Here is a 17,977-nt window from a genome sequence, read left to right on the forward strand (position 1 = left end):
GTTTTTTCTTGCGGGGGTGCTGAAAAAAGTGCTGGTCAGACCTCGTGCAATGTTTTTCCCTTCAAAAAGGGGGCAGCATTTGCCTTTTGTCCATGTTAGTGCTTTGTTCCAGCTTTAATTGTTGTTTAAGCATTATATAAACCAATTGTATGTATGTATTGAATTGTATTTTGGACAGCCACTCCATTTCAAGCTCATATAACTCCAGATCAATATAAGTTAGGAATTAACTATTTTTTTTCTGATGAAAGAGGAGAGTCTAAGGTTTCTCATGCGGCAATTTCAGTGAAAATGTAAAAAAAAATCCTGGAGTGGAGTGGACACATTTTTGCACATCGTCTGGGAGTGAATAAGTTCAAGAAACAAAAAAAAATGATGTGGACTGAGTATGAGCTTTGTGGGACACCATTGGTTTGCAAATACGTAATGTCTTGTGGGACACCATTGGTTTGCAAATACGTAATGTCATGGCAAGACACATGTTTACATCATCAAAAAAATATTTAAAAAGTATCTCCACTGATGAAAAAAAGTAATCACAACTTTTGATAAATGACATTCAATTTTAGACTCGTCGCTCTTGTTCATTTCCACCTTTCCCCACGCCCACACTTCATGTGCCCCAATCACGAGCGACCGGCTTCACACTCACACACGCACACTCGCAGACGCGCATACAGTGTGGAGCGCAGTTGGAGTTGGAGCGTTGGACGCGTCCGGATTCTTGGATGATCATCTGACTTCACTTTGAGTGCGCGCAAAGGAGACGTCAAAGCGGAGCATACAAGGGTTCTCAAACCCACCACGTCCCGACCCTCCACCGCGCGTTTAACGTGGATTGGATTCAAGTCGAAGGAGGTACAGGAGGCGCCGTGTGAACGGCGGACTTGACTGGCACTGTGGCGCAACAAGCATGGGATTATTATTCGGTGCGTAATGTTGCCTCTGGGCCAATGTGGGAAAGCGCGCCGCTGCGGGACCATGTGAGACGTTCCTGATTGCGCCTCTCTGTGTTTGTGTGTAATGTGTGGATAGTAACCCCCACCCTACCCCTGTCCCCGTGGCCCCCGATCCCCCTTTCCTCACGCCCCCCGAGGATTGCTCGACAAGTGAAGCGTTTTGTGCGCAAAAGGGTTTTTTTTCTCCCCCCCTTGCACGCCGCCACCAACATGGACGCGGCACCCACGGACCCCCCAAGGGCGCCTTTCTAATAGTCGTGTTTTTGTAAATTGCAAACTTGATGGACGCGAAGCCCACCGGCCCCCAACAGCACCGCCGCGGATTCTGACACCTCGCCCGGATTTGGATTTGACAACACCATGAACTTTATTGACAGTTTGACACTATTATTTCTGACGCTGTCGGCTGTCAAGGTGAGTCCACCGGGGGTCAAAAAAAAGGAAACACGTCACATGACCTTGCCTGGGGTCGTTACTGGTCTTTGAGCAAATTGCCAACATGGAGTGTTCTTTCTGAATTGTTCAAGGGCCTTTAAATCTTTTTAGTATGATTTGACACATTTCATACTTATTTTGTGATATTTATTTGATTGTTTTAATATATATTTTCCATAGTAGATATGCATATGAATTCCACCCAAAATAAAAGTGGAAAAAAACTATGATGCAATAAATATCATTAGTGACTGTCGAGATAAGGTGAAATATTAAGAATTTAAAACAAGATTTTTTAAAATATTTCTGTTGAATTGTAATGTTATTTTCTTATTTTATATTTTATTTTTAAAAGAAGATTTAAATACTATATTATATCATAATATGTATAATTATTTTTATATCAATATTTTACATATTTTTAGAATTGTGGAATTACTACAATTCATACATGAAATTTATATTTTAAATAAATCAGAGATAAAACATTTTTTTAATAATTATTTTTTTTATATTTCTGCTGAGTTTTCATGTTATTTTCTTATTTTATAAATGTTATATTTTTAAAGTTTTAAATACTATATTATATAATATTATATATAATTTGTTTATTTTATGTTAAAATGTTTATATATTTTTTTTACAATTGTGGCATTACTGAAATACACATGTGTCCTTTATATTTTAAATAAATCAGACATTTAAAAAAACGTTTTGTATATATACAGATGTATTATCGTTATTTTATGTGAACAGTAATTTTCAAGTCCCCAGTGGTAGAGCCATATTATGCATTTATGAGTCCCTGAATATGGAAATCAATCTTTAAAAAATGTACTTTATTGACAAAAGTGGTTTTGGAACATTATTTGGAAAACAAAAATCATTTTTACAAAGCAGAACGGTAATTGTGCTGAATTTGCTACACTTTTTGAACTCAATGAACTTTACAGTTTTACTGTACTTTCTGCTCTTGGGTCATTAGTGCATGACATTTTCATCAATTAAAGCAAAGGAAAGATAGAGGCAGCAGGGGGAGGGGGACAAAAATCAAATTTCAAAAATGACAATCATGCTATAAAAGTGAAGGATCCTTAAACCCCCCGTCAAATCCCCCTTTCCGAAATACAAAGTGGAATCCTATCCTAGCTTGACACCCATCCCAGTGTTTTGAGTGAGTGGGTTTGGACCCCCACTCTCTGTCTCTCTCACGCCACCCGGAAGAGGCGGGGTCTATATCCCTTCAACAGGAATTACTTTTTTTCCCCTTTCTTCTTCTTCATTAAGTCCAATTGGGGCCGAGTGCTGCCGTCTCACACAACATGAGCGAGGTATTGCACACCCATGGAAACTTGCCAGTAATCCTTTTGTGCAGTGCCACTGAGTGCGCACACACACACACACACACACATGCAGCAAAGCAGTGAAAGGGGATGACGGAGAGGTAGAGGGGGGTGTGTGTGGGTGGTTGGTTGACATTCTTACCGGCTTTTAATGGGAATGACCGCAGCCAGCAGTCCTTAAAGGTTACGAAATCTGCGCACTTGACGAGTGCATGGGGTTGTAAAAAGTTTGCCACGTTCAGTACCAAGCTCAGGTCACATTGCCACGACTCACTGTGGCAATCATTATTCTCAAAGAAAAAAAAGGTCCACGTGGGAGTGTTTTAATCAGGTTGCCAATTGTCAGAGCAAAATGCTCCAACCTGTTTTATTGTGTTCTCGGGTTAGTCAGAGTCATTTGTCAGGGGAATGTCATGTCACATACTTTTACTTGTCGAAATATAAGGCTGATACATATATTTGAAGATCCTTAACTCAGACACTGCCAGATGATGTGCAAAAATGTGTCCACTCCAGTGCCAGGGTTTTTGTCATTGTCACTCGAATTCCAGGACCCACAGAATATTGCGTTTTAGGACTACTGTACATAATCATTCAATAGAGTGTTAGAAACTGTAAATTCTCTTCTTTCATTAGTTAAAAAAAGAGTTAATTCCTAAATTATATGGGTCTGGAGTTATATGAGCTTGAAATGAGGGTAGCTGTACAAAATACATGTTGATTTATATAGCGCTTTAACAACAGCTGAAGCTGGAACAAAGCACTAACATGGAAAAAAGGGAAACACTACCCCCTAGTGGAAAAGAAGAAACATTGCCCGAGGCCATGGCTCTATCGGCACCCAAGCATGAAAAAAAACAGACAACGTCATATTTTCAATTCCATAATATATTCCTGAATGGCAGTGAATAAGTTCAACTGAATACTGTTTTTTATGTAAGCGCATATGAGATTTATCATCGTAACAGATTGAACACTCACTCAGGTAATGCCGTGCGTATGTGTAGAAATTGTTCTCTCAGGGGGTTCCGCCGCTGAATGTAAATCTATATTTTTGCGCAATAAGGCCTTGCACAACTCACTTTTGACCTGTTTCTTCTACTTTTTTTTTTCCTTTTCTGCAGAGTGCCCAATTACCGAGGGAAACGCAGAGAGGTCCACATGACGGTAGGTGACCAATCGTAGACGCTTGCAGAACCAATGCGTGTGTGTGTGTGTGTGTGTGTGTGTGTGTGTGTGGTAATGTGGATGTTCGAGAGAGTACAGATGTTGTAAAAGCGCTTTATAAATAAGATTTATTGTATTTAGACCTGCTTGTATTAAAGTTCTGCAGTGCAGGCACACGCTCGCCCCCTAGTGGCCACTTTCCCCCCTTCCTATGCAAAGCCTTTCAAATGGACACATTCAGAACATTTGTCCACATTTGTTTTATTTCTGAGGTTAGACTGGGGGAAATGTTACCGTCACCACACTTATTTTTATCGAAAGAAATGGACTGCCGCCCCCCTTTTTCCCCCCTTCAATCCCAGCATCGCCAAATCCGATTTAGGAAGAGATGGAGTTTTGTAATGGGGAAGGAAATGTGTAGTTATTCTTCATATGCCGGCGTCAGTGTTTGTATTGGCGGCCCGAGGCTTGTTTTCTGCTCACTTGTTCTCAGATTGATAGCTTGGAAGCGGCGAGTCCGGTATGTGTCTCGAAGGGCTGAGTTGAGCGCTTTGCCAGCTGTTGGTAAATTCACACAAGGCTTTAAATTGATGGGAATCTGTCAATCAATTCGTTAATTAAGTTGCGGGACCTTTGTAAATAGATCGTATCCATCTGAAAAAGTCATTTGCATATGCAGGGGTTTTGTCATTGTCACTTGAATTCCAGGACGCACAGAATATATTAATATCAATGCAGCCTAAGAAACTCTAGACTTTCTTTTTTAATCAGAAAAAAAGAGTTAATTCCCAAGTTAGATGGGTCTGGAGTTATCTGAGCTTGAAATGGGGGCGGCTGTCCAAAATACAATACAATATTGGTGTACATAGCACTTTAACAACAGCTTAAGCTGCAACAAAGCGCAAACATGAAAAAAGGGGAAAATGCTGCTCCCTTCTGGAAGGGAAAAACATTGGCAGAGGCCATGGCCAGCGCTGTATCGGCACCCAAGCATGAAAGAAAAAAAAGTGGGGAATGGTGCTCGAACGTCATATTTTCAATTCCCGAATAAATTTGTGAATGGCAGTAAATGAGTGAAGATGTGTTGCTAAGAGAGAATGAACAAAAATGCAGTGCCCCAAAAAAATATGCTTCATTTATATTGCGGTCATAAAAAGTCATAAATTGCCATGTGGCCTGTGATGAAAACAAGGCCTTGAAAATTGCTTCATGCAATTTGTTAGCTTTGTCGCTAATGTGTGAGGTAACATACACACCTTATACGGACAATAGATGAAGCAAATGAGCAAAGATACATTATCTTAAGTAAATATTATAAAAAGAGATTCTGATTGCGATGGATGTGAGCATCCGATTTTGGAATGTTGGTGCATTGAATTACAAAACAACAACAAGGCGCTCTAAAGCGGCCATGCTTGTGTGAGGAGGGTGTAGGCATAACTAGTTTGCTAACTTCATCCGATTTTCACAATTTTTGCTGCCTTGGACATAGGTTGAAATGGCTTTTCCCAAATAAACTTTTTTTTCTAGAATCATAATCCTCTTCATTGGTCAAGTGTGTAGAACATTTGAGATGTGTAATAATAATAATAATAATAATAATAATACACACATGTGGCAGCGTTCACTCAACCCGGAATAACTCCAAAAGATAGAAAGCTAGCTAGCTAAAAGAATGCTAGATAGCTAATAGCTAGCGAGCTAGATAGCCAATGTTTCATGGCTCAAATAGCTAGCTAGCTATATAACTAATAGCTAGCTAGCAAGATCGATAGATAGCTAATAGATAGCGAGCTAGCTAGATAGTTAATAGGAATTTGTCTCCGGTAGAACATGCTGCACTAGTATCATCGTAAAAAACATGACAACTAAGTATGGAAGGTAAGTGGTATCGCTCAGGAACAACTGTGAAAAGTATAAAGCAGAGCTGAAGTGGTCTGTGGTAGAATGATATATGATAACAATTGTACAGTTGGTGCATGGAGTAGAGGGGAGTAGCTGGAAAAGGTGGTGAGCAGGGTGCGTAAGGTCCAGTAGGATTTTCCATGCCCTTGTCTTGGTTCTCACAGTGTGCAAGTACCCAATGTTTTTTTCCGCTGTCCTAACTGTCCGTTGAAGCGTTTTTTTCTTTCCACTTTTGTGGTGGGCCGAGGGGGGTAAAAAGGCGTTCACATGACCAAAAAAGGAAAACGTGAGCCTTTTTTACATCTAGTTTGTTTGCACCTGCCTCCGCAGTGATCCCCTTGATGGAGGTGTACAACAAGAGTTTGTGTCAGCCTCGGGAACTGCTGGTGGAGATCCTGCAGGACTACCCCGAAGAAGTGGAGCACATCTTCATCCCGTCATGCGTGGTGTTGACGCGCTGCGCCGGCTGCTGCAACGACGAGACGCTGCAGTGCATGCCCACGTCAAGCTATAATGTGACCATGGAGGTCTGGCAATTTCACTGATCATCCTTTGTGGAGCCATTTTGGTTCGGGAAGGGAGGAGGCTCTGGGGGGGTTATGTTGTATTCTGCGGCTTTTTTTTGTTTGCTAAATCATTCCACTTGAATCGGGATGTTTATTTTTGGACACTGAGATGCGCTTTGGTTGTGGTTTTTCAACAAGGCAATTATCGTGGCTCCAATTTGTCAACAATAGTCCATAAAGTATATCCGGCGTGTTTCTAGATCTGTTTCAAATCTTTTTTGGGGATGAAACAATAAGTAGAGTGCAAGCACATTCTGTGATTGTTTGACTTTTGTCATTTTCCCTAGTGGCTAAAACCCTTTTGTGTGTCTTTTTTTAACCCCTCCACAGATTAAAAGAATAAAAACCCAAAGGCAACAAAATGATATCTTCATGAGTTTTACAGAGCACAGCGCATGCGAGTGTAGGTAAGAACCCCTACACGCACACACTGGCATGGCTAAAATATGTGAATGTGTGTGTGTGTTTTTTTTTTAAGAAAACAATGAAAATAAATGTCAAAGCCCCCTTCTTTGGCATCCGAACCTTTTGACAGGTCTGCTAGATTCATATCTCAGTATCGTCTGCTTCCTTCTCTTGGCTCGCGATAAAAAAGCCCGTTGCAGGTTGAAGCGTATCCCAGTAGACGTTCCCCATACATGTGCGCCGGCTTATCCTCATTCCATCGCACGGAGACACATTAGTGCAGCTGCTACCCAAATACTCCGCGTTAACCCCCCACCCCACACCCCCTACTCTGTTAAATGTGGTTTGACCGGCTCATTATCTTCTAAGACGATAGAACGAGTCATTCGGAAGTAATGTCTCCTTTCCAACTAATAAGTCTTTCACCAGAGTTTTTAGACAGCTGCGAGATGCATTATTATTATTTATTTATTTATTTTGTTTAACCTCCTCTCAGGAGGGATGTCCTCTAAGTTTGTGATTCCCAGGCGGCGTGGCGTAAGAGATCTACAGCTGTGCTTGACAAATGATCCAATTGAATTCAAAGAGTTTGGAAATGATTTATTGCCAAAAGTCGGATATATATATATATATATATATATACAGTAAAGTCTCGTTATATCGATATTCAAGGGAGTCCGAAAAAATATCGATATAACCGGGACTATCGATATATCCGACCCTGTTTGCATGTAATTTTCTCCGTGCGTGCATAGAAATAGTATCAATATAACCGGGACTATCGATATATCCGATATCGATATAACGAGACTTTACTGTGTATATATATATATATATATATATATATATATATATATATATATATATATATATATATATATATATATATATATATATATATATATATATATATATAAGCTGTAGCATCCATTGACGAAAAGAGACTGTCTCACATCTCCTGTCAACGCGTAAATCCGCTTCAATTCCAAGCCGCGACAGTTCCACGTATGCATCAGATGTTTTGTGATGAAATGACATTATTAAGAGCACACACATTTTGTCTATTTTAAAATTGGAATGGTTTTTGTCATACTGCTGGTGATCGATGAAAAGGTTTCTTCAGCAGTCATCTGTACTTCTTTGAAAGTATCGGACATTTCGCTCCTTATCCGAGAAGCTTTGTCAGCGAACAAAAATTTTGCTGGTAGTTTGCTGAGGAAACTTCTCGAGAAGCTTTGTCAGCTAATTAAAATGTTGCTGGTAGTTCGCTGAGGAAGCTTCTCGGATGAGGAATGAAATGTCAGACACTTTCAAAGAAGTACAGATGACGGCTGAAGAAACCTTTTCATCGATGGACCACTCCTGTACGACTGAGAGCTTACACAGACGTACTTCTGTTGATATGTGACCCGGCTAGCCCGTCCCCGTAGGATGGATGACACTAAAATTGGTCAACATGTCTTGCTTATGTTATCTAATGTGGGTGAAAAGTTTACTGATCACGCACACGTGTGACATTGGCAGGTCTATGTGTGAGGGTTGGGGCGCGAGCTGTGGCTGATAGCAGCTTCGATGTGAGCGTCCTTGCTTTTTTTAAACCGTTCTCCCGCCATTTAATAACTGTTGTCTGTAAACAGAAAAAAATAAATAACTAAATGAATACATAAAACTCTTTCGGACATAGCAAGTAAGCTAATGATGAACGATCCAAACACTAACTAAAGATCAATACATGATACTAGATACACGCTGATGAAATGTGACCACCCTCACCCCGCAAAAATAAAAGTTTCAAAACTCCTGCACAGTGCATGACCCCGCAGAATGAAATAGGGCGCCTTTCCTCATACTTTTACCCAACAAGAGATTTCACCACAAAGCATTATCAGCGGGAGGCGTTGAGACCTGCTTTTGTGCTTGTCTGCATCCGTGAAACAACCACCCCCCCAGTGCCCTTGCCACCCTAACGGCGCAACAAAAGGTCATTTCAAAGTAAAAGCTTGTCGGGCGACATATTTGGATGACATTGACGTTTCATCCGTAGACAACACCGATGCATCTAACATCTTTTTTTTGTACTGTTCCTCGCTTTCAGGTTAAAGAAAGAAGTGAAAGAGCTGCGAGAAAAGTGAGTACAGAGTATCTTCTCAACCTTAATGCTCGAATTGAACAATAAGCAGAGATTCACTGTCGTCCGCGCACACAAAAAGGGGTCTCTCTCACAAGGATGGCCATTTTGATGCATCTGCTCATTCCAAAAGTGGAACACGAGCTGTAATTCCGCGAATGCGGGTTGTCAAACCATTCGCCGCAGCGCAGGTTTTGTATTAAGAAACGTTATATCAGTTCTTAGCTTGAGGAGTTAACTACCATATTTTCAAGAGTATAAGGTGCACACCAATGAATGGTGTATTTTCAAACGTTTTCCATATACAGTATATGGCGCACCGGACTATAAGGCGCACCTTCAATGAGTGAAAAAAGTGTTATAAATATAATATATACTGATATAATAAAGGTTTTCCAAATGTAAGGCACACCACATTTTAAGGCGCTACAGTAGAGGCTTGGGTTATGTACAACTTCTTCGACAGGGGAAATGGAGTAGGGGGCTGCTGACAGTCGTTGTGAGACCTGTTGTGGTTCAATATTACTTCACATATTAGGCGCACAGGCGTATAAGGCGCAGGTTCATCATTTGAATAAAATCAAGGCTTTTGGGTGCACTTTATGAACCAGAAAATACGGTACTGTATGATAAAACGAAAATAAAGTAAAACCGTCTAAAAGGTTAGGCTCGAGCAACACGTAATGTATAGAAGAGAACAGGAAGGCGCTTTATTTTCATTCTTTAGCCAACAGCAGTAGAGCATGGCACCAAAAGCATCAGTTTCTGATCAAAAACCACAGTTATTGTAAAAATATATCTAGCTAGATAGCTAGATAGCTAGCTAAATAAAATTACTGTGAAATAAAAAAAATGGCCATTGAGCACAAAAGTTCTTTAATAACAACTCAAAGAAAATTTTGATTTCGTCTGCGTGGAAAAATCTCCCATTTGGTCCACTTTCTGGAGTTTGTATATATACAGGGTGACCCAAAAAGATGCGTCCTACTGAGTCCCTCACTGCAGAAATGTTTTCTCCCAAAAGAGGGGTGTGTAAAAGTGATTGACAACTTTGTCAGACAAGTACAGGTTTGCTTGCAACAAAATGGTGGACATTTGCAACACATCTTGGGAAAGTTATAAGTTGACGAAAAATTTACAGAAATAGCTGAAACTCTGGTGAATGGTCTTCCATAAACTGAATAATGTGTGGTTGTAATTTGAAATAAATAGGTTTTTAATTAAAGCCACAATTTCATGGGTACGCAAGGCGTACTACGCATCTTTTTGGGTCACCCTGTATTTAGCAAATCACTGACTCCGGTATTTTTGGCACTTCCAACTACTTTCAAATCTAAAAAAATGGCCATTGAACAAAAAAGTTCTTTAACAACAATTAAAAAGAAATTTTGATTTTGTCTCTGCGGAAAAATGTCCAATTTGTCCCACTTTCTGGAGTTCGAAAAATACACTACTCCTAAAAATATTTTGACAGTGCACTTGAAATCCCTGAAGAACACAAGACTAAATATTCATCGTTGAAGTCAAACTTTCATTTCTTTCACAACTTTCCTGCTGTGAAATGTAAATTTCTCCACTGCGAGACTAATAAAGGCAAATCCAATCCAATCCAATCCAAACTATCAGTCAACATGCAACTCAGCAGCACCTCTGCAGGTGGTACCTGGGTAGTGCAGTCCCTTTTGCTTCAGACACAATGAACAGTCTATTACTACACCCTTCATTTTTATTCCTAACAACATGGCCTCATCACAAAGCTTACGCCGCCTTTCAAGTGCGGCGGTAAATAAGTGACTCTTAATGAGTTTGTTGCCCTCGCCACGCCTGACCTTTACGCCTTTCTTCCCATCGCCCCTATCTCAGATCGACATTCTTCCCTTCCTATGCATCCATTTCACTCCCGTCACTTCGCTCGCTCTGATCTAGATAGCGGCGGCCGTTTTGAAGAGCCGCTGGAGTTTATGGTGTTTGCTCAAGTTGAGACCGACGGCATCAGAAGCTGAGAAAAACCCGTTAAAACAACTTCCCGAGTGAGCGCTTGTTAATATATTTAGGCCGGCGGGAGTGGCGGGAGAGCGGAGGCGGGGTGATGTTCTCCTCTTTAACCTCCTCTTGATTGTTTATGAGCTGTCCCACAGTGGCTTGTGGTCGACAATAACGACACTTTCGCGGTCATTCAACCCGAGTTGCCTTTCGTTTTTTGTTTTGTTGTACGTTTGCCAGTACCGTGACTCAAGTGATCAATGTGAGAGGTCGGGAAGAAGCAGTCGGTCTCGCAAATACATTGGATTTCACAATTATTCAAAATGGCGTTGTCAAGTCATGACAACTGGAAGGAAGAAACATTTTTCATGTAAACACACCACCAAGGACAGATTTTGCACCCGAATGATAAATCGAGTGCAGTCTGGTTCATAGTTTAAGCTGCTAGACTTTTTAGGCAGGCTTCCAAGTATCTCAAGATACTGTTTGAGGAAATGTGATAATGGATATTTATCATCTTATAATGATACTGGGAAGGAAAAAAGTGCTACGGACCGCAAATGAGACTAGTTTGTTGCTTTTTTTGTGGGTTATTCTGCGATACACATGCAGTGATACCTTGGCTTACGAACGCTTTAGCTAATGAACTTTTCACCTTACGAACGTTAAATTTGCGAGAATATAATCTTGGCATACGAACTATTTTTTGGGAAACACACAGAGCGCCACAATGAGTGATGTGTCGTTCGCGAAGGAGCTGGTTCTTGGAGCTCCTGAAATGGCAACCAACTTTTTTCCCTCTATTCCCCGCCCCCAGTCTTCGGTTAAAGCCGCACGTGATTGGTCAAGATCCGTGGTAGAGGAAGGAGGGGACGCACGCAGCAGTGAGCGGGGGGGAGGGGTAACAGAAACAGAAACACACACACACACAAAGGGAGACGACAGAGCTTGAAACAAAAAAAACTAGAGTGAAAAAAAAAGTGAAATGGTGACAAAATGGATAGAAAACAGTGAAATGTGGACTCCTTTCAACTTTATTGATAGTTCAAAGGGAAAGTGTAGACTGCAAGGTTAAAATATACCATCAATCAGGCTCCACAAATAACCCGCACAAGCCATCTGTATAATTTGAAGTGGACATACAAGCAAGGGAAGCAGCTATTAATGAGGTTTCTTGTGTGTGTGCCTGCATCTGTTGCTGTTGCAATATCACAACTTCTAAGATGTACAAACCAGAGCTCCTTGAGACACTTAATGCAAAAAGCTATCCATTCCTTCAAGCCATCAACGACCATCACAAAGGTAAATAAAATGACTTCATTATACAGTACAGTTTATGTCTTTAATTACAATACTATAGCACATTTATTATACATAAAATAAGGTATATTGTCTGTAGTTTCAAGGCTTATTTAGTTGAAAATTATGTTTTATGGGGTCCTGGGAACGTATTATTCTCATTTTAATAGTTTCCTATGGGAAATTAATGTTTGGAATACACACTTTTCACCTTACACACACTTTCTGGGAACCAATTACGTTCGTAAGCCAAGGTATCACTGTATATAAGAATAATGCTGCTGGGCAATGCGATAAATTCCAAGCCTTATAGAATTTTCTTTCATTAAAGGGTCTTTGCATGCTTGAAAGTAAAATGCGCACGAAGCAAAAAACATCCACATGTAAAGCCCCCAGGTGCATCCTTTGTTAAGCCTCTAATCCTTTATGAGCTTGTTCCCATTGTGTTGCGCTTTGAATCAATAACAACGTTAAGACTCGGCTTGACTGATGTGGTCCAGAGGAAGTTTATTATCTCTCATTCATGTGGGGAGTTTTATGTATTTAATCTGTTTTTTTAAAGAATAGAACACAATAAATGACTCATTCACGCGGAATATTTTAGGTTCACGCCGTTCCGCTATTTATGTGGGAAGTGCAGACAGGAGGCTACATTGTTCCGCATGTGTTTCGGAATCCTTACCAGTCGCATCGTCCTCGCCCTCCCAAATTCTCATATTCCCATAAAACAAAATCCCATTCTCACTTTAGTTTAACGTGGGAAAAGTCTACTCGCACACATTTTTGACACATTCCTGTGGCGGGGCGAACGGGCCGCCACCTACAGGGAAGACCGTAGACGCGCTTTCCGCTGTCTGATGATTGACACCTGACGGCGGTGTCAATCAGCAGACGCTCAATAACCTGCAGCCTATAAATAAATCTCGCCGCCTTGACTCAATTTGTAAAAAAACATCAGAAAGTGGCTGTCCAATCCGTCACTCGCTTCACGCTCTCTCTCTCTCTCTCTGCATTGTTGTGCTCTCTCTCTTCCAGACAATCCAGGCGAGGCCCAGCTAGAGGCCAAAAAAGAAAGCGAAAGAAAAACCGAGACATAACAATTGGCGATGCGTATGTCAGCTCCGCCTTCTCCATCTACCTGCACCTGAGTGTCTTGCTTCTCGCAATTAAAATGGCTTGGGAGGAGATCATGTGCCCTTTTTAACGCCCGAAATATGCTAGCATGCCACTAACGTGGCCGTTTTAATAACGCTGCTATACGCTGCTAACCTCTCAATAAATCCATCCAGACTAATCAATCGTATGTCGCTGTTAGTGTTTCGCCGTAACGTTAATATGAAAAGCCATTGCCTCCATCTTAACTCATTCACTGCCAAACAATATACAAAAATGTGTCCGCTACAGTGCCAGGGTTTTTGTCATTCTCACTCAAATTGCAGGACCCACAGAATATTGAGTTTTAGGACTACATAAATATTCAATGCAACGTAAGAAAACTTAGACTCTCTTCTTTCATCAGAAAGAACAGTTATTACCTAAATTAAATGGGTCTGGAGTTATCTGAGCTTGAAATAAGGGCGGCTGTCCATACTAAAATGCAATACATGCATATTGGTTTATATAGCGCGTTAATAACAGCTGAAGCTGGAACAAAGCGCTAACATGGAACAAAGGGGAATGCTGGGGAAAAAAAAACATTGCCAGTGGTCTGACCAGTGCTTTATTGGCACCTAAGCATGAAAAAACAAAATCAGAAAAAAAATCCTGAATGGCACTCTACGTCACATTTTCAATTCCCGAATAAATTTGGGAATAGCAGTGAATGAGTTAAAATCCACGTCCTCACTCGTAAGATGATTCAATAATAGAAAATCTCGAGCGCCTTTGTAGAATTACTTTTTTTCCCGACTAAAATAGCAAATTGCTGAATAGCAATTCAAATTGCGCGTTGAATTTTCTTACTCGTGAGGACAAAGATCGGATTGGACATCAAATTTCTGTGCGTCACTCCCAACTGTGTCGATGTGTCATTGAAGAAAAGTAAAAGCACAGGTCCATTTTCCTCGTAACGTCTCCACTTTAGATGGACGATAACGGACAAGTAGGAATAATCGCCTCGACTATTCGCCGTTGTTGATGCCGCGCCGCTATCGTCGGGATCGTAATCACCGTGTTTAGTCTGAGTCGCTTTGCTGTGTCTCGCTTCTGTCTCCTTTGCCCTCTTTGTGCTTTTCATCTTTTTTGTGCGTGTGTCCTTTGCGCACAATGCTGGTACTTTTTTAATGTCATGCTCAGATATGAGTGATGAAAGCTATCTGGTGATTTCCTTTCCGTTTCCTATGGGTCATTTGTAAACAAGGTTTCTTGTGTACAAAGCACTGTTTTTGTTTTTTGTTGTTATTTTTTTTCGTGTGCGTTTGTCGCCGACCAATCTCATGTCTCGCCACAATGTTGCCTTCCATTTTGTGTAGTCCTTCCATGGAGTAGTCCTTCCATCTTGTTTTTGACAATAAATTGAAAAATAGACGCACAAAGTAGATTCTTGAGTCTTGTTTCACGATAGTTTTTAGATAATCAAGTTACGTTTCCACCTCACCGACTTTAACTTTGTGATGCCTCCAATGCTAACCCGTAGCATTGAATTTGACGGAATATGAATGACTTGCGAATCTACGCACATTATCTTGGTTTTACTCCCTGGTGCTTTCTACTATCTGTGTGACCGCTTTATTTCCGGTATATGATAACTGTCCATGTTAAGCGCTTTGTTACAACTTCAGCTGTTGTTAAATGGCTATATAAATCAATATGTATTGTATTGTAAAGTGCCACTTGCTACTGATACATTTCAAGTGACAAAACCAAGTGGCAAGTCTAGCTGGGGCTTCAAGGGAGCAAGGTTGATAACGGGACAACTGACGTCAACTGTACAATGCTATTTTTCATCATTAAAAACCCAAAACATAAATTTGGCAGAACGGATTACTGGAAATTCTACTCTTTACAATGAAAAAAGTTGATTTGACATACAAACTCTGTCAATTTTATAATTTCAAACTCGCAAGTCTGGGGTAAGCTGTACCTCACCGTTCAAGGGGTATGAAGGTTTACTTTACGGTATACATTTTTTTTTTCCTGTGTGCAATACGAGCCAGACTGTCACATGCTATGCAAAATCTTGCAAGATGACACTCGAACGTATGACACGGGGACGGGTGACCGTTAGCTCAGTGCGGTAATGTAACACTCTTGATGATCTTCATCACCTAATCTCTCTTTTTCTTTCTGTCCGTCCGTCTGTCTCTGTCTCCAGTGTTTGCAAGCCGTGCGCAGAAAAAAGGAAGCATTTATTCTTGCAAGATCCGCAAACCTGTCGCTGTTCCTGCAAACACACCGACGAGTTTTGCAAAGATCGCCAACTAGAGCTCAATGAGAGGACCTGCAGGTGAGAGTGATCTTCAAGTCACGCTGGACGGGAAAAAAGACAACAAAATAATCGTTGTCCTGTCTGATTTAATTTTTTGCTTCTGCACAATATAGTCATGGGACAAATAATTCCATGTCCTTGTATTTCGTTATATTGCACACGAGAGTTTACTCCGAATTGTCCACTTTTTTTTGAACATCAGTTAAAAAAAAGGCTCCATAACATTTAATAATTAATAATAATAATAATAATAATAATAATAATAATAATAATAATAATAATAATAATACATTTTATTTCAGTGTCTTTAATGGGGGCAGGAGGAGGACTGGGGGAGGAGGAAGTCATTCACTGCCATTCCCGAATTTATTCAGGAATTGAAAAGCATGACGTGGAGCGCCATTCCCAAATTTGTTAGGGTTTTGTTTTTTCTTGCAGGGGGTGCGTTTCAAGCTTTGGTCAGACCTCTTGCAATGTTTTTCCTTCCCCTTAGGGGGAAGCATTTGCCTTTTGTCCATGTTAGCGCTTTGTTCCAGCTTCAGCTTTTGTTAAAGCGCTATATAAACCAATATGTTTTGTATTTTGTACAGCCGCCCCCATTTCAAGCTCAGATAACTACAGACCCACATAAGTTAGGAACTAACTCTTTTTTTATGATTAAAGAAGAGAGTCTAAGGTTTCATACACTGCGTTGAACGTTTATGTTGTCCTAAAACACAATATTCTCTGGGTTCTGCAATTTGAATGAAAATGACAAAAACCCTGGCAATGGAGTGGACACATTTTTGCACATCGTCTGGCAGTGAATGAGTTAAACATTACCTATTTCTTTTTTTTTTTATGTTTTATTTTAAAAATGGGTGCCTGACTTGTTTTTTTTTTTCCTTTTTGGGTTCAGATGTGACAAGCCCAGAAGATGAGGGAGGAGGAGCACTGCACACAAAAGATGAAGGAATACTCCGTTCTATTATTAGAACGTAATACAACGGATATTTCACAGCACAGCACTTTTGCCTTTTTTTTAACTGAAAGCTCTTTTTTTCTGTGGAAAGCATTCCACTTTGGACCTACAGAGAGACGGACAGTTTGCCTCCCGCTGTATATCTACTACAGTATAGCACATAACTGTTTGCTGCTACAAAAAAAAAAAATAGAGTAAAATACACACAAAACACAATCAGACGACTAAAACAATGCATCATTTGATGGAAGCGCCTTCTAACCACCCCTGTTGCTTTTACTTCACTGGATGCGAGTCTACTGTGCTGATGCACAAAAAACGCTTGGCAAATGGAAGACTGCTTTGAAACGACGACAAGGATAAGCGGGTGAGGGATCTTCCTCAAGGCGGCTGCTTTTTTTTTTCCTTACGGTGGACGCTTTCCGCGCACGACACGAGGAGTGACTTGAAAGGGAGACTGCGAGCCGGCGTGTCCTCTTTTAGCTGGCATGAAAATAAGAAAACCACTGAATGAAAAACTCTACTGTAGTTTGATTCCATTGGGAAAACCAGTGCCTCGCATGAAAAAATAGAAAAAGATGACTCAGAAAAGTGCTTTATAAATTATTGGTTCCTTTTATTTTCCAGGAAAATGGGGATTTAACGCAGTAGTGCTTTGATTACACGTCCTCTCTGAACTTGTATATACCTAATATTATCCATTCATGCCATAGTCCATTCTAGGTAATTTATAATGTAATAGAGTATTTTTCAGTATTCATTTTATTGCCCATATTTAATGCGCTCTATTTATATATGCAGTGTTGTGTCCCACCTCTCCCGGCGATTGTCCTATTTGGCAAAAAAAAATCTCTGAGCTTTTATTTTGTTTTTATTTTTTACACATAACAAAAAAAAATGCCAACCATGAAAATAGAAGGAAAAAAAATCAGATATTTACTAACATTCCCTAAATGGTTCCTTTGTAGCGAGGAGGACACCGAAATTAAGCATATGCAACATGTTTGTTGAACTTTTAGCATCAATATTGAGGTCTATGTAAGGAAGTCCGTCCTGCAACACACAATTACAAAAAAAATAATACTACCACCACTACATGTTCAAAATATATCCCAAAAAAATCTCCGCCGTGAGTCTTAGAAACCTGATTTATTAGCTCCTTTTTTTGTTGTTTTGTCCCGACACTAATAACCTGTTTTTATGTGTCCATCTAAAAAAAACGGTAAAGCATATTTATTTTCAAATGATATTGTTTTTTATATAAAATACAGAAAACGGTTCTTGTGTGGTGTTTTCTTTCCAACGCCTAAAGACAAATGGGATGACAATTTTCGGAAGAGGAAATCAACCAACAGGTAACGGAAAAAAACTGACGACATTTTTAAGATGACTAAAAGTG

General features: G+C 40.2%; 1 protein-coding gene and 1 long non-coding RNA gene across 3 annotated transcripts in view; one reads left to right on the forward strand and one right to left on the reverse strand.

Annotated features, from left to right (window-relative positions):
• LOC148883746 (uncharacterized) overlaps positions 1–17,977 on the reverse strand; it is a 71,175-nt gene that overhangs the window by 35,004 nt on the left and 18,194 nt on the right. The gene's annotated exons all lie outside the window — the stretch shown is intronic.
• Positions 642–17,858, forward strand: vegfab (vascular endothelial growth factor Ab). Of its 2 annotated transcripts, XM_089021887.1 has the most exons (8): positions 642–1,373; positions 3,862–3,904; positions 6,140–6,336; positions 6,706–6,782; positions 8,876–8,908; positions 13,226–13,300; positions 15,504–15,635; positions 16,516–17,858. In XM_089021887.1, the coding sequence occupies exons 1-8, from the start codon at positions 1,320–1,322 to the stop codon at positions 16,535–16,537; spliced, it is 633 nt and encodes a 210-aa protein (XP_088878013.1). In that variant the 5' UTR covers positions 642–1,319; the 3' UTR covers positions 16,538–17,858. The 2 variants fall into 2 exon arrangements, with proteins under 2 accessions (XP_088878013.1, XP_088878014.1); XM_089021888.1 differs by lacking the exon at positions 13,226–13,300 and having other exon boundaries at positions 645–1,373.

Source organism: Hippocampus bargibanti, linkage group LG19 (genome assembly GCF_051943395.1).
Source record: "Hippocampus bargibanti isolate YZ-2025 linkage group LG19, ASM5194339v1, whole genome shotgun sequence".
Lineage (NCBI taxonomy): Eukaryota > Metazoa > Chordata > Actinopteri > Syngnathiformes > Syngnathidae > Hippocampus > Hippocampus bargibanti.